This window comes from Rhinolophus ferrumequinum, chromosome 7, assembly GCF_004115265.2.
Source record: "Rhinolophus ferrumequinum isolate MPI-CBG mRhiFer1 chromosome 7, mRhiFer1_v1.p, whole genome shotgun sequence".
NCBI lineage: Eukaryota > Metazoa > Chordata > Mammalia > Chiroptera > Rhinolophidae > Rhinolophus > Rhinolophus ferrumequinum.
Genome location: NC_046290.1, coordinates 38767202 through 38790768, shown reverse-complemented (window position 1 = coordinate 38790768; position 23567 = coordinate 38767202). Strand labels below are relative to the sequence as shown.

The 23567-nt window shown below is 35.6% G+C and overlaps 1 protein-coding gene across 1 annotated transcript in view; it reads right to left on the bottom strand.

Annotated features, from left to right (window-relative positions):
- NDUFAF2 (NADH:ubiquinone oxidoreductase complex assembly factor 2) overlaps nt 1–23567 on the bottom strand; it is a 122492-nt gene that overhangs the window by 31968 nt on the left and 66957 nt on the right. The window contains 1 exon segment of the mRNA XM_033109885.1: nt 10007–10096. Within this exon segment, the coding sequence (XP_032965776.1) occupies nt 10007–10096 (90 nt within the window).

Sequence of the window (23567 nt, the reverse complement as noted above, 5' to 3'; positions counted from 1 at the left end):
ATATAAGGGCTTCCTTTAGCTTTGCTTTAAAGCCTGAAGGAAGAAAGATTTTTGTTTAAAAAAATACATAAATGTAATTGCTCAAATTAATTTGTATATTTATAATTCTACAATAACCAGATACTTGAAATGTCTTCATGAGATGATGTTTGATGCCTATTTTTTGTTATGTATCCAATAAAGGTTACAACTGGAAATTTTCTATGTGATCACTCACTTATACAATCATCCCTAGTTTTCCATTCACTACATACAACAAAGGAAATGTCCTGCTGAAGGGTGGCGAAGTTTAGGAGGAGGGAGGAATAAAAATAAGCATTAACATCAAATCATTTCTTTTTTTTTTTTTTACCTCAGAAAAATCTGGCACTGAACCTCTATCCAATTATAAATTATATAATTATTTTGCCATTGCTAATTATATCTGTATGGTGGGGTCTGTATCCGTCTTCATTAAAATGTAACCATTGTTTGAATAGAATTTAGTAAGATAACTGGACAGTTTATGCCTTAAGATCCTAGCATTCTTTCATCAATGTTCATTTGCATTCTCATCAGCATGCATGAGATTTTCATTGAACTTTAATACTCTTATTGGAACATAACATACTATAATGAGTGTAAAAGTGAACGTGCAAATTAAAGTTCCTATTAATCACTAAAAGAGACTAGAAGAAGCAGGCAGAAAAATACTTCATAAAGCACACGAGTACAGTCTTCAAATCTCCATAGGCACTGAAAAGAGCTAATATACTTTTAGAAGCATTGCCAACAGGAGTTAAGGTAAATGAGACATTTATCACCATATTCAGTAGGTGACCATTCAGAACTAAAATTGTAGAAAGGTTCTCAACAGTCTACATCCAAAAGTTATTATCTTAGAAATATGTGTTGTTTACTTCACTTAAGAAAAAGATGACATTGTAATAAAGCCTCATCTTTTTTTTTGTGTGTGTATGGTATAATTGCTTTATTTATTTTTATTTTTTATTTTTCAATTCAAGTTTATTGGGGTGACAACTATTAGTAAAGTTACATAGATTTCAGGTGTACAATTCTGTAATACATCATCTATATATCACATTGTGAGTTCACCACCCAGAGTCAGTTCTCCTTCCATAACCATATATTTGATCCCCCTTACCCTCATCTCCCACCCCCCACCACCCTTACCCTCTGGTAACCACTAAACTATTGTCTAGAGTTTTTGTTTCTTCATTTGTTTGTCTTGTTCTTTTGTTGTTTTCAGTTTTATATACCACATATCAGTGAAATCATATGGTTCTCTGCTTTTTCTGTCTGACTTATTTTGCTTAGCATTATAATCTCAAGATCCATCCATGTTGTCACAAATGGTCCTATTTCATCTTTTCTTACCGCTGAATAGTATTCCACTGTGTATATATACCACAACTTCTTTATCCATTCATCTATCGAAGGACATTTTGGTTGTTTCCATGTCTTGGCCACCTTAAATAAAGCTGCAATGAACATTGGAGCGTATGTCTTTACGGATAAATGTTTTCAGATTTTTTTGGGTAGATAGCCAGGAGAGGGATTGCCGGGTCATATAGTAATTCTACTCGTAATTTTTTGAGGATCCTCCACACTGCCTTCCATAACGGCTGCACCAGTCTGCATTCCCACCAACAGTGTATAAGGGTTCCTTTTTCTCCACAGCCTCTCCAACACTTGTTATTACTTGTCTTTTAAAAAATGATTTTTGCCAGTTGAGTGTTGACACATCATAAAGAACTATAAAAATAAAAACTCCACATTTTTTTAATTATGAAAATTCTTCAAATGATTTATTATGAAATAAGTCATTGTCTGATTACTGACCCCTAAGTATATCTTAAGGATATTATTGGATTTAGTTGCCACATTTAAGTTACAAATTTTGTGATGCTCACAGCTATTACTGTTCTTTTTCCTTAATCAACTTTATTGAGATATAACTTATATACAAAACAGTGAGACCGTTTAAGTATGCAATTCCCTGAGTTCCGACAAATGTGTACTATCTTATGACCAGCACCACAATCAGTATATAGAACATTTCCATCACCCACAAAAGATCCCTGGTGTCTGACTATATACAAACACCCACCCATAGCCCCCAATGAGTGATATACTGTCAGTCACTACTGATTCATTTTGCCTTATCTATGATTTCATATAAATGGAATCTGAGAGTATGTACTGTCGCTTATTTTACTCAACACTATGTTCTTAAGCTCATTCATAGTACCGTGTGCAGTGGACAGACTCTTACGGTAGCCTCCACAACCCCCACCTCTTGGTGTTCAGGCCTTTGTATGATCGCTTCCTTTTGAGTGAAGGCAGAACCTGTGACTTACTTCTAACTATGAAAATATGGCAAAGGTGATGGGATGTATTTAATTGCATAATTGGTTACTTGTATCAACAGTGCAGAATTATTAGTCTTAGATTAAACTCTGCTCTAGTCCCACCTAACAAATCTTAAAAGCAAGTCCTGAAAGGATCAAACTGTTTCCAAGTAACTTAACTGTGTCTCAGAACAAAGCTCAAGAATATATAAAATATCCAGCATCCAACTAAGCAAAAATTCAAAATGTTTGATAGCCGAGAAAACAAAGAAGCAGGAAAATACTTTCCATATTGAGGAGGAAAGAATCAACTAACTAAAACCAATTGAAAATAGACACAGATGATAGAATTAGCAGACAAGAACATTAAAAGTTGTAATTGCACTCTGTATGTTCAAAAAAGCTAGAGGAAAGATAAAACATTTTAAGCAGAGACCTGGGAGATATAAAATAGACCCCTATCAAACTACAATGTCTAAAATGAGCAATACTCTAGATTAATAGGAATCTAGAGGATTTATAGGAATTTGACATTGTAAAAGGAAAGATTAATGAACTTGAAGATAAAGCAAGAGAAACTATACAAAATGAAACCCAAAAGAGAAAGAAGTCTCCACACATGAACAGGGCATCTGTGAGCTGTAACACAACTTCAAGCAGCCTAAAATTGTGAATGGAGTCCCCAGAAGAGAGGACAGAAAAGAACACAGGAAAAAAGTTTGAAGAAATGATGGCACAGAATTTTTCTAAATTTGATGGAGAATATAAATCCACAGGCCTAATAAGAAGCTCAAGAAACTCTAAGCACGAGAGACTACATCATATCAAATTGCTCAAAGCCAGTTAACAAAAAGAAAAACTTTAAAACAGCCAAAGAAGAAAATATATATTACATACAGAAGGATAAAGATAAGCATGACAACAGATTTGTCAGCAGAAACTGTGTAAGGCAGAATATCTATAAACTACTGAAAGAAAAAAAAGAACAAAAAACTTTCAACGTAGAATACTATATCCAGAGAAATATCTTTCAAAATATATTTCAGACATATAAAAACTGAAAGAGTTCAACACCGGCAGACTCACATTTAAACAGATGTTAAAGGAAGTCTTATAGACTAATGGAAAAAGACTCCACGTGGAAATCTGGCTCTACAAAAAGGAATGAAGAGCATTATAAATGGTTGTAATATGGATAAATATGTCATATTTTTCTAATTAAATCTCTCTAAATGCTGGTTCACTATTTAAATAAAAATAACAATGTAGTGTGTAGTTTGTAACATGTTTAGAACTAAAACATATGACAATAATAACAAATATTGGAAGGGAAATAGGGTGGTATACTTTTATAAGATTCTTATACTCTGTATGAAGTGGAATAATCACATAAAGACTGATCTGTTGAAGATGTAGTCTGGAAAATCTAACCACTAAAATAACAACAACAAAAAAAGAGATATAGCTAATAACCTACAAACAGAAATAAAACTGAATCATAAACAATACTCAACACTAATGTATTAGTTTACTTGAGCTGCCATAAAAGCACCACAGATAGAGTGGCTTAATCAATAGAAATTCATTTGTTTTGCAAATCTGGAAACTAGAAGTCTGAGATCAAGGTGTTGGGCAGGTTGGTTTCTTCTGAGGCTTCTCTTCTCAGCTGTTAGATAACAGTATTTTCTCTGTGTATTTACATGGTCTTCCTTCTGTACATGTCTGTGTCCTCGTCTCCTCTTCTAATAAGGATGCCAGTTATATTGGATTAAGTTCCATCCTAATGACCTAATTGTAACTTAATTCCCTCTTACAAGACCTATCTCCAAATACTGTCTGACGTATTAGGAGTTAAGATTTCAATATAGAATTTGGGAGATACAATTCAGCCATAACAACTAGGTATGAGAGAGGTAACATCACTACAGACTCTAAAGATATTAAGAAGATAATAGATAATAAGGGGATATTATGGTTGGTTTTATGCCAAAAAGTTTGGAAACTTAGATGAAATGGACAAATTCTTTGAAAAACACAAGCTACCAAACAAAAGTCACTCAAGAAGAAATAGATAACCTGAATATTCTAGATATAATAAAGAAATTGAATTTGTAGTTAAAAACTCCAGGCCCAGATGACTTCACTGGTGAACTCTATCAAATATTTAAAGAAGTAATATCAACTCTATGTAAACTCTTACAGAATGTTGAAGAAGGAATACGAGAAGATTTACAAAGCTTACAGTCATCAAGGAACAGAGACCTTCAGTTAAGTAACCACGAAGGACCTGAAACCAGGCAATTGTCGTGTGAGTGAGCTTGGAAGGAGATCTGCGATGGCCTGACAACAGTCATGTGAATGAGCTTGAAAGTGGCTGATCCCTGAGAAAAGCCCTCAGATGGCTGCAGCCAGGCCAATACCGTGACTGCAGCCTTGGAGAGACCCTGATCCAGAATATCCAACTAAGCCACCCTAGATTCCTGAGCCACAGAAACTATGAGATAATCAATGTTTGCTGTTTTAGGCCTCTCTCTAACTTTTGGGGGAATTTGTTATGCAGCAGTAAATAACTAACATATGTTGCTATCCTATTATCTGACGAAGGAGACCACCATCAACTTGATACTTCCCAGCCAAGCAAGTTGGTTGAACAGCAGGTCCAGAGGCTCTGGTTGATTAGATACTCCAGAGTTATATAATCATAGAACACTAGAGACAGATGGAACCTTAAGGATATTGAACCCAGCCTTTTAATTTTACAGAAGAAAATCGGAGAGGTAAATTGGTATGCCCAAAATGACCAAGACAGTAAATGGCCATTGAAGGACCTGAACATATAACCAAGATCTTCTGATGCTGGGATAAGGATAACATCATACTTTGTCCATTATTTCATGAAGTTTACCTTGAAAATTCTTGGGGGGTAGTAGTTCTTGCAGCCTGAGAAAAACATGTTCACTAATTAAAAGTGCATTTTATACTGAGATGTTCATTATTAATTTGTTAATGATAGCCAGGTGTGGTCTGAAAAGTAGATCTAAAAAGTAATTTTTACCTGACTTTATTCTATAGCTTTACTCCTACCTTTTTATGAGTATGTGTGATAAGGAAAGATTACATCTCCATTAAAAAGAAATACTGGATGAGGGCTTCTGTCTTTTCCCTCTATATGCTACTTTGCAAGTATTTTAGGGTTTGCATCAATAATGTTTATTACTGTTAACAGCAAATGAACTTAAGGTTACCAAAATCAAGAAAAAGGGAACAGAAATGGAAGATAAACGTCATCCGAATTATAGACACACAGCTTTTCAGTGGTTCTATATAAGAACAATATATCACACCATGGATTAAACTTACAAGGGTCCCTGAAACTATAATATTGTTCAGTAGCTAGTACTAAACTATCTCCCACAGCTGAACCTCTGTCTGCATGTTCTATATGTTTGGAACCAGTTGCTCTGGTGTGCTGTTCCATGTATTTCTTTTTAAAATGGACTATTTCCAGCAAGTCAGCAAAGTCTCTAAAATGTCTCTTCCTTATGTACTTTCAATTTAAAATGCATTCATCAACAAATATTGATTGAGCTTACATTTGTTTTACATTAATTGTTGAGCTAGGCCTTGAGGCCACAATGATGAACAAGGTAAAAACCCTATCCTAAAGAATCTTTAAGTCCAGGCAGAGGAGGTAGATAAGCAAAGAGGGAATATTTCATAGTGTGTTAAGTGTTACTCTTAGGGAAGGCATAAAGTGAAATGAAAAACAAAATAAGGAACATTCCACTTCGTACTAGGGGATGAGGGGTGGGGTCAGAGAAGATTTCTAACGGAATCAGTGTCTACTCTAAAACTTGAAGTATAAGCAGGAATTAGCTGGGTGGTTGAGGTGGGCAATATACTCTAATATCAGGAGTGAAGACTTTGGTGACAGATAATATGGGGTCAAATCTTGGCAACCGCTGCTGTCTGTACTTAGGAAATTCTTTAACTTCTCTGTGCTTCATTTGGAGGAATCAAAAGGGAATTGACACAAGTTCTCACTACCACATCTACCCATTTACCTGCATCCACGTCCATATGCTCTACTTTTCTGCTATTGCTACTGCTGAGTTTTCCACGCTCTTGCGAAAGGCCAGATCTTCCACGTGTGTACCAGAGCCTGTCCCATCCTGCTTCTCAAGAACTTTCTTTCTCCTGCGTCATTAATGCTTCCTTCTGACTTGATATTTCCCATCACCATTACAAAGTTGGGTTACTTCTCCTGCCTTGACTCCTCTTTCCTCTCCAGGTACTGCCTTAATACTTTCCTTTTACAGATAAACTCCTCATAAGCACTGTCTATACTCATTCTTTCCAAATTCTTTCTTGCCATTCTTTTTTCTATCAGGCTTTTGTTCCTAACACTCTACAGAACTATTTTTGTCAGGATCACTGACTTCTCTGTTCTTAAACCAAAGAGTTAATTCTCAGTCCTCACTTGAAATGGTCGATCACTTCTTCCTCCTTAACATTTGGCTTCCAGCATAGGACACTTTTCTTTTTTTCTCCTACTTTTCTGGCGGCTCCTTTTTTTGTCTTCATGTCTCTAAACCTTCGAGTAGCCTAAGGGGTTCAGTCTCTGAACTTCTTATTTTCTATTTACACTCATTCCCTTTGTGATCTCATCTAGTCTCCAGCCTTAAATACTATTTATTTCCTATTAACTCCTAAATTTTATCTGCAAACCAAACTTTTCCATTAAATTCTTGGGCTTATATACAACTTAATATCTGTACTTGGATGTCTAATAGGCATCTCAAACTTAACGTTGCCAAAACTAATCTAATTTCCCCCAAACTTGCTCCTCCCACAGTGTTTCCCCTCTCAGTCACCAGTACTACTGTTTTTTCCAGGTGAGGCCCAAAAGCTTAAGAGTCATCACAGACTGTTCTCTTACTCTCACATTCCACATCCAACCTGTCAGCAAATCCCATTGGCTCTACTTTTACAACAGACCCAGAATGCAACTCCTTCTTTTCATGCCCACTGTTACTTTGGTCCATCACAATTATCCCTCGCTTGAATTATTACAAAAGCCTCCTACTTCTATGTTGCTTACGTCACCTTCAGGCTCTCTGCATTGTAGCAGCCAGAGTGACCCTGTTAAACACAAGTCAGAGCATATGACTACACCTTTCAAACCGCCTACGAGGAAGGCCCTACAAGACTGGGCATCCAGTCACCTTCCTAACCTTATCTATTACTTTCCCTCTGGCTCTTTTCCAGTCACACTGGCTTCCTTGCGTTCCTTAAACGCCTGAGCATGCTCCTGCCTCAGGGCTTTTGCACCTGCTCTCCAGGAATGCTCGTCTGCTACTTACTTGCCTGGCAAGCTTCTTCTTCTGCCTTTATTCAAAAGTCATCTTCTCAGCAACGCCGTTTCTTTACACTTTTTAAAACTGCAAAACCCTCTCCAACACTCTCTATTCCCTTTCTTTGCTTTATTTTCTGTGGCCATTAACACACTATACTGTTGTTTATCTGGTTTACTATTTTTCTGCCTCCACACTCCCACTCCAGAATGGAAACTCCATGAACGCAGAGATTCTCAAAGATGTTTACTAAACAAATGAATGTAAAGAGTAAACTGTCTAATACACATTGTAGCAGGATACGTAGCTTGTGGGTTCCTATACTCTGCTACTAATAATTGACAAATATATTTATCTGGACCTGAAAATACTTCAGATTCATTTGGTGTTAACACTATTTAACTTAAAAGTATTTTTTCTCTTTCCTTTCCTGTATAGAGTGTTTTGTGCGTTTACTTACATTTTAATTTACTTTCTCACAGTACAGTTTTTTTTGTTGTTGTGTTTTTTTTTTTTACATTAAATTGATGTGTAACACTATAAAACTAATTTTAGTTTCAGTGTTTGGTTGATACACTTGTTTTAAGGATATGCCTCATGGGATAGTTATGCTGAATTACTAGATCAGGACAGAGCCATAAAAAGCATTAGAACTTCATTCTAATTCAAAGTCTCAAAGGCTAAAAAAACAAGTTATTACCTATTTGTTTATTTATAACTTAATTTATTTCTAAACATTTTAATTTTATGCTATTACTGGAAAAAATGATGAAACAGGCTCATTATAGGAAGGCACAAACATTATTTGAGAATTGCAAATGTAGCTTATAACATTGGAAAGTCTGTTAAAATAAGAAAGCTCAATTACTCCTCCTAGAAGTTGCCAGTTTTATGTTCTGTACTTCTTCAAAAAGTCTCTGGTATCTACCCACTTTTATGTTCGTTTTTCATAGTTCTAGTATTTTCATACTTAATAAAAAGAAATGGAAAATATTTACACTGACATGTTGGCATGAAAGTAACTTAACACCTATAGCTACCATATGTAAAGTATCATGCTACACCCATCACGAAGCAGTGGGTCTACTGCTTATGTAGCTCTATAACACAGGCAATTTATCTATTCATTTCAAACTTTAGGTTCCCTATTTATTAAATGGATATAATTACAGTGTCTACTACATAGGATTGTTGTGATGATTAAACAATATAATGATTGTAAAAGCAATGGCATAATACCAGGTGTATAGGTAAACACATGATAAGTGTTAAGTGATATTTAACATAAGTATTGGTATTTTACTTAAGGTTCGTTTAGTTGCAAATAACAAAAGCTAACTAGAGATAGACTTCATATATTCAACATATATTTACTGAGCACTTACTAGGTGCCTCCCTATGTGTCAGGCCCTAGGCTAAGAACTGGTAAGGAAAAAGGAAAATTTTATAACAAGGATATCGGGTGGTACTCAGAACTCAAAGGCAGACTTGCAGCTGAACTTCATTGAGAAAGAAATGGAACTGGGAACTGGAAAGCTGCTGGAAACCTGGGACATAGGCTCTGTCTTATTATATACTTCTCTTGGCAGACTAGTTTCTGTTTTCTTCTTAGTAGATCAGCTTTTTTCTGCAACAAAGCTTAGAGAGTGGATTGAAGATAGCCACCCACAAGCTACCAAGTTCAAATGTCACTGTTCCTGACATACTGAGAGACTGACTGTTACTGTTTTCTCTCTTTGATCTTTTTCCTTAATTCCAAAGTTTGATAGGGATCAAGTGTCCATCCTTCTCGAAACAGAGGGTCAGCTGACAGGGTCATTGTAAGTTGAAAAGATACTTTAAATGGTATCTACAGCAAGTATTATCCATTATCCACAATTTAGAAAAGATAAAAGTAAGACTGAGAAGTCTGAGTTACTTTCCCAAGTTCATGTGGGTAGTAAGTGCCAGAAACAGGACTCCAACCCCGGGGTTGGCAAGTGCAACAGTACATGACAGTGAGTGGGTCAGTACATGACAGTGAGTGCCTCCTTCAATTTTCTATCTTTGGAGTTTCGTTTGCCCAAGTCCCAGCTCTGCTAATGTTTAATAGCTCTTTTCACTACACAGGTGTTCCTTTACTAAAATGTGGCACCTTCACAACTTTCTAAGAAATGCAATGTTGGAAAAAACGTTTCATGGATTCAGACTGTAAAAGTTTTTGCAAAAAGAATAAACATGTAATTATATGTGCTCTTATTGATTGGGTATACAGTTAAACAATTGGCCTTCAAAAACATATTACTAAAAGCAGAAACTTACCTTCCCATTCTGTTGGGATATTCCCTACTTCATAGTCCACTTCTCTTTTATTTGCTGCTTCTACAATTCTTCTCTCTCGAATAATCTGTCCTATAAGACAAAAGTGAATATTACATGTATAAATGAACCCACGACACAGTAATTATTACAAGTAATATTTTCTCTTTGGATATTGCACACCTCCTCATGTAAAAGAATTCACAGGAAAAACAGTAGATTCCATTTTAAAATTATGTATGTTAGAATAAAGCAATTTCTAAACTACTGCAAAGATGTTAATTTTCTACCACAGGATGCAAAATTAATTTTGGTAGAATAAATCTAGATTCTGCATACAGAAAAAGAGGAACCAATTAATCTGTAGGGCACTAATAGCCAATAAAAAAACATTTGCGTAATTGACAGAGTATTCCACTCAAACTCTGCAAGTACATATATTAGAGGTGCTACTGCCCGAGGGAATTGATAGTCATGGCCTCTATTAGGTCTGTAATGAACCACAAGACTCTGCTGCCAACCTGTCCCCAAAGTACACTGGTGAACCCAAGGGAACCAAGTCATGGATTGGGTTCTGTGGCCCATCTGAGTGAGTACCGCTCAAGGGTATCTAAACAGAGAGAGACAAAAACTGGTGAGTTTCGGGTATGGTGCTTCAGGAGTGAGATCAACCTCTGGAGCGGGATAGTACGAATGCAGGAAACACGAAAGCAGAGAGAAGTAAAGAAAAGGAGGGAAGGGGTCGGCGCGGGATGAGAGTGTCTGTTGTTTATATTTTTCAATAATAAAAAAAATTGATTAGTGTGTAAATTTTAAGGTCATAGGGGAGGCACAAAAATATGTGGTATCTTCTTCTGTCTCAGAAAGTCTTGATTATACCTTTCAAAGTAGGTTTGTCAAAATGGTGGTTTCCAAATATTTTTCATTTCATGTTCCTTTTTCATTAAACCTTGAGCCTGGGGAAACTATGTATGCTTTCTACTCTCCTAATAGTTAACAATTGTTCCTGCCTACACCAGGGAACGTGAACTGAAACAGAGAAGACACTGCTAAGTAATGCTGAGGGGGTGGAACATGGCTCAACAATGATCAGTCATGGAGGAAACAGGCCTTACAAAACACTACTTTCTCTATCCACTCGTAGGCCTGTGCTAAATAGAATGGGTGACGTAACTGAAGACACTGACCTTGCTGCCTGCAAATGTCTCTCTTACACTACCTAAAATTGTACTAACTACAAATTCCTTCAATTGCAGACAAGGAAACTCCTCCTGGGCGTGACTATGCAGGTGTCCTCAGGCTACCAAAGGGTAGCCTTTGGTACCCTTTGGTAGCCTGAGGACACTGAGTGGACAAGGAGCGCCTAAGTTTTATTTCCCCTGCTTAGTAAGTGAAAGGCTGAGATTTTGTGGACAAGCCAGTAATGGCTGATAACTCTGAAGTGTGGGCTCAGGGAATCTCTGCATTTCATTATGATCTCACTTCATCAGGCTCATTTCATTCTAACACAGATGTTCCCCAAGTTTTATAAAGAGGTGTTCATTACCTTTTGTTTATCTTATCCAATAAATTTACAGTATGGGGAGGGATCAGTAGTAGAGTCTCTAAGGTGTAGGGACGAGGGTCAGGGTAAAAGGACCCTATAACAATGACAGCTGCATTATTCTCATAGCAGAGGCTCAATATATGTACATGTATTTTTATTATAATGCTATTCATATCCATGTAACACACATGTCATAATAACAAGAGTTACCATAAATTTAGCATTAACTACAGTAGTTTACATGGCAATTTTCAAAATGTTTGAAAGAGTCAAAATACCTGCATACAGTCTTTATCTAAATACCTGAATGTAAGTATGTCTTTTTAGCAATAGCAAGTATAGAAAGGAAAACTACTGTATAAAATGCAAAATGCTAATAAATGGGCTTCTCAAAGTATGTGTGTGTTCTATAAGCTTTTAAATGTACATCAATAAAAGCACAGGGGGAGAGGATAGAGGGCTCTACCATTCACACTAGTACCACTAAATGCATGTATTTTACAAGTATATCACTATGTCTGTGACACAAAAATTAACTTTTTATTTTACCATCAGATCTGTACACTTCATTTAAGGTATCCTAAGATTTTTAAAAATAAAAAAATAATAATAAAATAAAATAAATAAAATAAAAATTTAAAAAAATAAAAATCTATGTGTATGTATATGAAAAGACAAAAAAATTCATCAGTTTAATTCCTTGATAATAGCTAGAAAAAAAACCATTTGTTTACAAATAGATGACATCAAAAATGTACACATCTTTAGAAATATAAAATAAGGCTGTCCGTTTATTAAATAAACTCCTTGTAATCAGATATGGGTCCTGCCTCCCAAATAGTTTTAAAACGACTCTATTCTTTGGAATAAAGAATAAATTCTAGTTGTACAATTTTTATGAATTGGGAATGAAATTTATGCCTCCCACTGAGTAAGAAATTATGCATAAACTGCACACTTACTCATACTAATATGCTTTTATACAACAGTTGGAAAGACAATCCTACTTATCACAGCAAAAAAATAATTGCATCTACTAAATAGCAAATTTAAGTACCTGTTCAAGTGTCAAATTTTTAGGATCTAATTTACATTAAAAAATAACAAAAAATTTAAGCTAACATATGTATAGGTTTAATAAGAATAACACAAGAATAAACAGTTGACAGTGGTGAACTCAATGAGTATTAAGTAAAACAAAGCATAGTTGTTTAACTTAATATTAAACAATATTAGACTTAATTAAAACAGTCAAAATAAAAGTTTGAATTCAGGTAGATCATAATGGTCAATGGTACATGGATTTAAAGACTGTAATAAGTAACAATATTATTTCCCAAACTTAAAACATTTTAAAGCTAGCTGCCATTGAACTAATTGCCCTAGGAGGATAGCAGATGTCTTACCCCTTTGTTAAGAAAAATATGGAACCCATTTAGTTAAAAGAATAAAAAAACAAAAGGCGTGATCCCCAGGTATTGGGTAGATGACAGGTTTAGGTACAAAACAGATTTCACCTGTTGTCCTGGGCTTCTGGGATAGAGTGTGGGAGGAAAGCCTGGACACAGATATGGGAAGGAGGAGACGTAAACTTCAGTCACTCAAATCACACCATGTAGTATTATATCCTTAACATTTTAATTTAATTTGGCTTGCTTTTTCCTTCAATACTCATTTTTATTTTACCCTAAAAAATACCCATGAAATCACTGAGTTGCTCTACTAGCTGTATTTTGTGTCCAAACACACACAAAATAGATATATATCTTAAAAATTTAACAGGTTTGTCTTTGTACTCCAAGAAGTCATCATGCAGACCTCACTTTGGAAACCACATTGGTCTCTAGAGACAGACCCAGCAACACACATGGTGATACAGGGGCACAGGAATCAACACAGCAGTAAGAAATTCCTGTGGATGGGAACTGGCTGAATAAACTCTTTGTAATCAGATATGAATATTAAAGTCTTAGTTGGATTATGTTTACCCTTCATTTTATAAAATCCTACGTTATGTACAACAGTCTTGTATTAGTTTTGAAAGAAGAGGGCAGAGGTCCTAGAATTCCAGGGGTGAGCAGAAGAAAAAAAAAAGCTAAAATTCATGGCATGTTTAACATGTGCCAGCCATTAAACTAAGTTTTCACTCTATATGAGTAATTTCATTTAAACTTAACAATTCTATGAGGTGCTAGTACTACTTCATTTTATAAATAAAGAGACTGAGACTTAAGAGAACTTAAGACATTTACCGCATGTCACACACTAGCTAACAGGAATGAGGATTTGAACATAGGTTTTCTGACTCCTGGCCCTACACAGTTAGCCACTAGGCTATGTTGCCAGACTTTAAGACATCTACAAATGTTAAATCTGTAAACATACTACATTCCAGATATTAATAGTAAAATACAAGGCCTAAGCTTATAAGAAGAGTAACTGCCATTTCCCAGAAGATTAAAAATCTACTATTTCTCTCCAAAAAAGAAAAACAATTGCCTTTCATTAGGATATTTTCAGAAGGTAGAAAACACATCTTAAATCATTTAATATAACAATCCTGACAATCATTTAACTTTTAATAAACATACACTGAGGGAAATCTGGAAAATGCACACAGAAAAGAAAAAGAAAAAAAAAAAACCATCTATAACCTCACCACCCCCCCAAAAATCATATTTATTTTTATTGTATTTCCTTTCAGTATTTTGGCAATATATGGATTATAAATACACAAATGCTTACATATACATAACACATATTTATAAGATCAAACATTTGTCCCTTCCCACTACATAGAAAATATGAAGTTTCTCATGTTGTTATTCCATAACTTTAAAAGACTTAATATTCAGTTTCCAAACAGGTTCACTTGTATTCTGAGGAAGAAGGAAACTCTTGTAATAAGTGTGTATAATAACATTTCTTTTGTTTAATTGTGTTTTAAATGTACAGAGAAATAAAAGAGCGTGACTCTTTAAGAATAGGCAATAAAGCAAGTTAAAAAAATACTAAAAAAAAATTTATACCAGTTAAGAGATAAGTATCAGGTATGCCACGCAAAAGCAAGTTTTACAAATTAAGGCAGAGCTTCATGATCAGGAGAGAAAGAGGTAAAGTAAGGAGATGTGTTTCACATCCTAGTCACCAAAGGAGTCTTCTGAGAGACAAAAATCCGTCATGGGAAAAAGTCCTCTGTCCCGCTGCCCCGCCCCTCTCCCCCTTTTCTGGAAGAAAGATGAAGCAATACTGGGGAGAGGAAAATGTGTTCGGGAATTCCCTTTAGTAAGCCGGCAGTTACTTTCCAGAGTACAAGGGTTCACTAAAGACCTCAAGCACCACTGGTAGAAAAGCCCAGATGTCTTCTACTCTCAGATCAAGTTTCTTCAAGAGAATAATTAGGGTATGTCTTGTTGAGAGGCAAAGAACTAAGACTTTTTGGTATTTTAAGCCTCATTTTTAGGATGTAGATTCTATGGTCAATGTGTGGTACTTCCTTTAAGATTTTTAAATTTTGAATAGGTGATATAAGCCCAGTGTGGAAGTCTCCCTCCCATTTCCGTCTCTTGACCATTCAGTTATCCTGCCTGGTGGCACACACCATGGCCAATGTTTGAAGTAATCTCCTAGGGATAGCTTATAGATGTATAAGCAAGTGTGTCTGGAAGAAGACTTTCCTTTGGGGACACAAACGCTAACATACCAATTGTTATGGACTGCATGTTTGTGTCCCCCAAATTCATATAGTAAAATCCTAACTCCCAGTGTGATGGTATTAGGAAAAGGGCCTCTGGGAGGTGAACAGGTCAGGAGGGCAGATCCCACATGACTGGGATTAGTGCTCTCATAAAAGAGACCCCGGAGAGCTCTCTGCTCTACATCATACGAGGATACAAGAAGACAGCCTCCTACAAGCCAGAAAGCAAGCCCACCAGATCACATCTGCCAGTAGCTTAGTCTTGGACTTCCCAGCATCCAGAACTATAAGCAATGAGCCACCCCAGCCTATAGAAATTTGTTATAGCAGCCCGAGCAGACTAAGATGCCAATCATACTGTTTTGCATCCTGCTTTTCCCCCTTAACAACCTACCTTGGAGATGTTTACACGAGTATAAAAAGATCTGTGTTGTAATTTTCACACTTGATCTTAGCCAAAAGGCCGAGAAGCGATATGTGTTGTAATTTTTAATAAACATGAAATAGTACATAGAATGTGTGTACCATATTTTTTTAAATCAATTCGTTATTGATGAATATTTAGGTTGTTCTCAATCATCTTTTGTTCTTGAAAGGATGATGCAATGAATAATCTTATATGTAGGTCTTTTCATGTAAGTACAAATATATCCATGAACTAAATTTCCAGAAGTAGAATTGCTAGGTCAAATGGAATGTCCATTTGTGCTTTGGATAGCTGTTTCCAAATTACCTTCATAAAAGCTACACCAATTTAACTTTCACAAAGAATGGATGAAAGCACATATTCCAATGTCCTTACCCTTTGAACTTTGCCATATGCAGATTAAAAATGGTATCTTGCTGTAATTTTAATTTTTCTTTTTGTGAACGAGGTTGGCATCATTTCATTTTAAATCTTTGCGCTTCTTTTTCTGTGAATTGTCTGTTCATGTCCTTGGACATTTTTCTATTGGCTGTTGCTATTTTAGTTAATTCCTCTTTCCTCTATATACAGGGAGTTCTTACACATTTGAAAGTTAACGAGACTTACATATTAAAAGGATGGGGGGTTAGGAATTATAAAATTTCTACTTTGGTACCTCCAAATACTGCCTTCCTAGAGTCTTAGTCACCCTGGAGGTGCCTGAGACCCTTGACAGGTGCCAGTCTGAGATAGGTGACACCAATGATCCTGAAGAATGAGATAGCAGACTTAGGCATGTCTCCATCCTTGGGGCCACTGCTCCTTCCCTAATCCATCCACACAGGCCAAGGCAGATATTAGGGCAGCTTTTAATCCTTACATTTAGGGGCTTCAGCGCTCACAAGACACCCATCACAGTGGAGGGGAGAGTTTCTTCCACCAGTACCAGATCAAAGATGGAGGACTACATTGGTTGCGGCCCACAAGCACATGAGATCCTTGGTGAGAGTTTTCAACTAGCTGTCTATGCCCAGACCACTGGTGGGCACCACGAGAAGAAATGAATGAAATCTGGAGGTGACTTTGGGTGGAAAGATAGGTTGGCCTGAGTAAGGTGACACAGCTCTGCAATAGCTACCCCCTTGTAAAAAAGCCAGATTCAGGCCTTTAATGCCTGACAGGAGCCCCTGGCTAGATAGGACAAAGGTGAAGTAGGTAGTACAGCCAACGTGAGACCCTTTCTGACTGATGTCTGGCTCTTTATCCCCATGGCAGCAATCAGTGCAGCCAAGTGATAATTCTAAATCAGTTTGTCTGGTGATGTATAAAAGACTGAATTTTGCATCTAAAAGGAGGCTTAGAAGTGTCAATGCATAATATGTGAAAGTGAGGGCTACTGAAAGACAAGAACCACACTACATATAATAGATTTGGGGACTTCAACCCTTGTTATTCTGAAGCATTGTAAATTTAAAAATAAATCAATAAGAATTCTTACACTGAAAGCTACTTTCACATATGACAAAGCATAATTTGACTGAAGTTACTCAGATGTAGCAAGAGCCTGCTATGTACCAGGCAACGTTTAGATGCCTTCCATATAGTGTCTCTTACGTTCAACACAATCTTTTACAGATGAAGTTAAAGAGGCACATAGGATGACTAGCTTATCCAAATGTACATCACTAATTAAAGTAGAATAGCCAGCATTTGAATCTGTATTTTTCTAACTCCCAACCATAAGCATTTTCCATTGAAGATTTTGACATTGGTATTTACAAAGTTTGCATAAGGTATCATTACACATATCCAATTAAAAACTAACATTTTATTCATAACTATCATAAGCTACCATTTTCCCATAGTGATCAAATGAGGCATTCCTTCTTGAAAATGTGACTGTATAATTTGACATATTCTACATATATTTGTGTGGGCATGGAAGACTATCTCAGCAGGTCTCAGCAGGTAACACTTTTTTTTTTTTTTTAAGCAATTAAAGAGGCTTTCCAGATAAACTTTCAGAATTTTTAAGACTGCCAACTAGTTCAATGGATTACCTAAAATCCTATTAGCTTCCCCATATTTACAGGTTTCCCATAAGGAATCTCAGCTACTTCCATTTTAGAAAATCCAAAATTACATCGAAATGTTTGGTTATTCTGAAATACCTTATATAAAATGGTTTAGCCTTTTAGGACCCAAAAGCTGAGAGGACTTAAACTACATCCAGAAGACAGCAGAAAAATTCCAAGGGACCTATTTCCTTTATTAGTGTAAAAGTTTTGTGGTCATTTCTAGCACATCAATTTTTTTGTTTGTTTAAACCTCACTTCATTAATTTCTTAAAAGCCATAAATAAAATTTGTAAAATTTAAGTCTGAAAGTACATATGAAGACTATTACAACTTAAAAAAACAAGACGAACTTACTGCAAATTTGTGTCTGTGCTTTCCACATGCATAATAAACTCATATTTACTGTTTATTTTTTTAAAGTTTCACAGTATTATTATATGCAAACAAAAATTTTAAGTTCTAAAAATATATTATTCAACCAAAAATTATATGTATTGAATAGTCTTTTGCATTAATCTAAGAAGATTTATAGTCAAAAGTTAAATAGGTTTTCTGATTGTATTCCCAACTCAAGCACATAAGTCTTAGAAATGTCTAGTATTTTACTTCATTTACTTCCTTTCCACTACTGTGGAAATCAAACATCTAAAATAGTTTTCAAAAATAAAGAAAAAAACGACTTGAATGTTATATGAAAAATCATTTATTTTCCAAAATGCCAAAAATCTTCGATCCTTAGAATTAGTGCAGCTGTAATTGCCCCCAACCTTCAAAAGGAGGTAACCATTAAAAAGAAAAATTCAAATAATAGATTCATGACTATTTAGTTCATGTAACAAGGTGTTCACTCTGAAGAGCTGATAGAGAAGCAGCCATTTCAGGTGCTGATTGATGTGTAGGAAATCAGTATTTGGAAGTACTTTATTCATCTAATACATTCTGCAATACTTTGTAAAGCTAAATTATCTCCAATGGATAAAGTATATTTATAATTGACAATTTGGGCATTTAACAAAATAATAAAGAAACTAACATTAAGTGATTCTTCTATGACTACGTCTGAATCATGGCAGGTGAGTTAAAGTGTCTTAAATACACATAAAAACGGAAAGAAATAAAAGGGGGAGAAAATTTATTTTAGCTAAATTAAATAGGCTTTAAGATATACAGAAACTCCAGATTTTAAAAAGACTATTTACAATGAGCAAATTTATGACTGACTGAAAAGTTTTCATTTTACAGTGACAGTTGCTAACTAAAGCAAGCATATTCCAATCTGGTACACCATTAATGTAAAAAGGAATAATATTTTCTTCTCTCAAAATTAGCACACACTCATAGTGTGGTTTAAACCAATATAATTAAGTATTTAATTTTCAATTTGGGAGGCGAACTTGAACACTGGGGCTGTCAATAGAGAGATAAAGAAACTGAAGAATTTTAATAAAAACAGTGGCAAATATTACTAGACTTCAGAGAAGTATAAAATTATGCCACTTGTAAAGCTAGGCCTAGCCCAAACTTTATTTTCAGATTTGTAATGTAGAAGATATGGCTAATTATTTGATTGACTTCTAGATCCAAAGTTTCATAGAAATCCAGTTGTACTTGGGTCATTTATTAAAGATCATAAAAGAGTCAAGGACTGCAATGTTAGCTACAGTTACTAATTCACAGAATATATGACAGTTTTAAATAGGAATACTTTAATGAAAATAAATAGAGCATATTTTGTGGTGCATTAGTCTTAATTGTAAAACTATATATTTATTAATCCATGAAATTACTAATACCCTTCATTAATCTATCTAATTTAGTTACATCAGGCAGTACTTATCATTAATGAATAGAAATCTATTCTGATATAGAAAGAGACCACATAATCATCTAATGAAATGTGATATTCATCAACTTAAAAAGAACTGTACTAGTATTTTTGAAACAGATTCCTGAGTATAAACATTGGGCTCAGTTGGTAAGAGGTTGAGGAGTCAATAATTTTCAAACTCTTCTTTAGAAATATCTTCAATGGAGGTTGAATTTATGAAACTGCTCAAAGCAGAGCTTCTTGGGTTGAGGCAAGGGTCCAGAGTATGCTCCCCTTTTCTACCCTCCCCTTCCCTGGAGGCAACGGCCTAACATTCCTAGAACTCTAAGCAGCACCGTAAAAATGACTGGATTCAGACCTAGTAGTAAGCACTTCGGAGACTGCAAAACTCATCCATGAACATATACTGGTCCACACAAAATCAAGATCTTGTGAATAACCGTAAGACCATCATATGTTTTGCTTCTCTCTCTACCTTATCTTTCACATGGTTAAGTAAGGAATCTGTGACAAACTTCTGAGTAATCAGGTGTAAAACAATGTCGGATATTTCCTGCAGTTCCCTACCTCAAGAAGACACAAGGCCTACTTACATTGTGAAGCTATGATTTAAGGCTGGAACCTGACTTAAGGCTTTGCTTCTAGTATTTAGACGGGATGAGTTAAGTGAGAAATCATTCTCTCGCTAAGGAGCAAGAAGTCCTTATGAAAAGACAAAGAAGTCTGAATAGTAAAGAGGGAAAACAACACTTCAGTTCACAAGTCTTCAAGGAAGCATGCCTTCACGGGAGAGGCATCCTCAATATTTCCTTCATCCCTCAGACGTGGAGGCTCCTGTGAAGGGAAAGAGATGGAGGTAGCCTGAGGCCAACCACAAGCAGTGAAAGGAAAGACAGGAAAGAAAATTCCAGCAAGAACAATTTATTGATAGTGTCTCATTATTTTAGTCATTAGTTTAAACTTTCCTAAGGACAAAACTTTACCCTGGCTAATAACCAATAAAATTGGATGACATGAATTTTACCTTTGTTCTCTACTTCAGTTTACTGGTAGAAAGACATGGTAATAAATTGTGATTTCACCAAAAGGAAGGCTGTAGGAACATGAAAGGGAAAGGTTGGTCCCATTTTGCTCATCAAAGTTGTAACAAAGACCATTTATCTCGCTATTTTTACCTATTTATTCCTTATTTTCCATTGACGTTGAAAAAGATAAAGACTACAGTCGTGAATAGTGAAGATTTGTAAAATGGTAATATTACTTTAAGATACGTTTCTCCAAAAATACTGCACACATAAAAGTGAAAACCATGTCTACTCAAGGGTGTACTGGCAATACGTATTAGGATACTTACATACATGAAATACGTATTAGGATACTTACATACATGAAATACGTATTAGGATACTTACGTACATGAAATATGTATTAGGATACATACAGAAGAATCAAGAAATTAGACTTCAAAGATTCTTTATCTTAGTAATAAATGATAAAGCGTAATATTGTTTTTCCTACTTCTTGTTACTTCTTTAGCTTCCAGGGTCCAGAGATCATACAATTTAGTCTAATTTAGCCAAGTATCAATTACATTATATTAATATAGTTTATTAATCAATGTTATCTGACTCATTTAGATGAACAGAATCATAGTTATTGAGCAACAATTATGTATGTGGTACTTATTAGACACTTTTATTTTTATTTCCTTGTTTAATTCTCACAGCAATCTTCATTTTTATAATTGAGTAAAGTACAGCTCAAAGAAAACGTTATGGATGAGGAAAGGTATGCTTTGAATTATACCGAATTTTCACATGGACATTTAAGAAAGTGTACTAGTATAGTCACCTCCTGCGCTACAAAACCTCGTGTCAGCATCATCCACATGTAATCATGTTCGCAGGCCTTCCCCCCTTTTTTTCTGCCTCCCTTTAACAACCCAGTTTAAACCACTTTGCCTACACTTCTCACATCCTCTTTTTGCTTTGCACCCTGAAATACCTAACTGTTGTGTGACAATGCCACCACCTATTGGCTGTCAAAGGGACTGGAATAATCCAAAAGCATCTGCTTCCTTGCCCTTCAGGAAGGCTAAATGCATCATTCGGGCTCTTTTTTTCCTGCCTTTTATTAAACCCACTTGAAAAAATTTCAGCTGAGTTAAACCCACCTGACAATTTTTTTCTGTCATCTTTCTCTGTATATAGACATCTTTTTTCCTCCTTCATCTCTCCTTCTAAAAACCTGTAGATTTATTGCATCTCTCTTGATTCCATTGCTAACCAATAAGTGTTTTTGCTAATGTGCAGCAATTCAGATGAATTGTGAATTATTCTGGAAACTGAGCTACCATTTATAAATAGTTTCCATGAAAAAGTGTGTTGAATATAAACAGGCTGCTTAAATGGAACTTTAGGAATTCAAGTAATTTGTCTGTTGGGAACTTGCTATATTACGAAAACACATAAAAGTCTTTCACGGTAGTATCCAAGAAAAATAAAGGAATAGAATGCTTATACAAAGCAATATTGCATATATTTCCCGCCCTCTTCAGAGGATGAACATCTGCCTTGTCCAGTGGAATCTGAATCTTGCATTACACATAATGGAACACTCAAATATTTAGTGATAATAATGACGATCCATTCCCATTTTGTAGTAGCTCATTAAAGTGACACTAAGGATAGAGAAGTGAACAGATCCCATTATTTTCACTTTTATCTCTATGACAAAAACTTCCAGGATTACCTCTATAACTCCAACCACTTAATGAACTCCAACCATGAACTTCTGTTAAAGCAATGCTCCTCTTGGACGTCCTTACACTTCTGTTACACAGAGTTCTACATCGCCTTTAATACGTCCTTAGTAATCAATCCCGTAAATTCTCCTATCTTTATGCTAAGCCCTGTAATTTCCCATCCGTGGGAATTTTGTGCTAAAGCAGGGGAAGCATGTAAGACACCTCAAACCGACTGGTCAATATGAAGTCACTTTTGTTGCTGGTACCAATCAGATAGCAAAGGCTTTTTGTCCCTTGGCCTTTGTCCTGTATCGCAGTTATACAAACGGCTCCTGACATCCTGATTTGAGTTCAGTTTCTCAAAAGCAGGAGAAGACTGCCACTGCCTCATACAATGTAACCATAACTGCCCTCACCTGCCTAGACAGAGCCTATTCTTGGTGGAAAGACAGACTGCACTTCGTTACACTGATTCCATGATGTACTGAGACCTGTCTGTAGCCTGAAGCTGGTGTCAAGTGAAGCTGGTGCCTGGGTATAGGAACTTCTCCTCACTGTTAGCTATATTCCTGCCTTGTCAATCACCTGCCCAAGACTATTTTATTGGCTCCCAAGACTTGAAACCTACGGTCTAGCCTGTTTAATCAGTAGTTATGACTGTCACCTCTCCTGAGTCCCAATATTTTCCTTTCCAATCTCTTAAATCTTTTGATAGCACTATTATTTTACTCATTTCCTAATTTTAAAAATTCAGTTGTTTTTACAATATGAATATTGGTAACACTCAATTTTTATCACTGTTAGTAATTATGTTTTTACCACAATTAAAAATTTTTTAAATTATTTTTTAAAAAGTTCAACTGATTTTACTCCCTAACAAGACAAACTTTCAACAAGAAAATATATTAATGTTCCTCTGATTTATTCCTTTTACTTTATATTTACCCCACTATCCTCATCTAGGCCCTCCTTGTTTCATGCTTACATAAATGGAAAAATCTCTCTACCATATTTTGATGTCTATTGGTTATTGTTTAGAAATTCTTTCTTTAGAGAACCATTCACTATTCTCTTCCTTTTGATCCTGCTTGTCCATTGAGTTTGGGTGGTGCTATCACCCCTCTGTCTAGAGGCAGGACTGTAAACGAAGTTCGGCCATCGCATTACATTCCTTTATACACAAAAATCATTTCAGGGATGACCTCAGCTGGGCCAATCTGTGTTTTTCTAGAACTTTTGCTGGCGCTTCCAGGAAAGACTCTT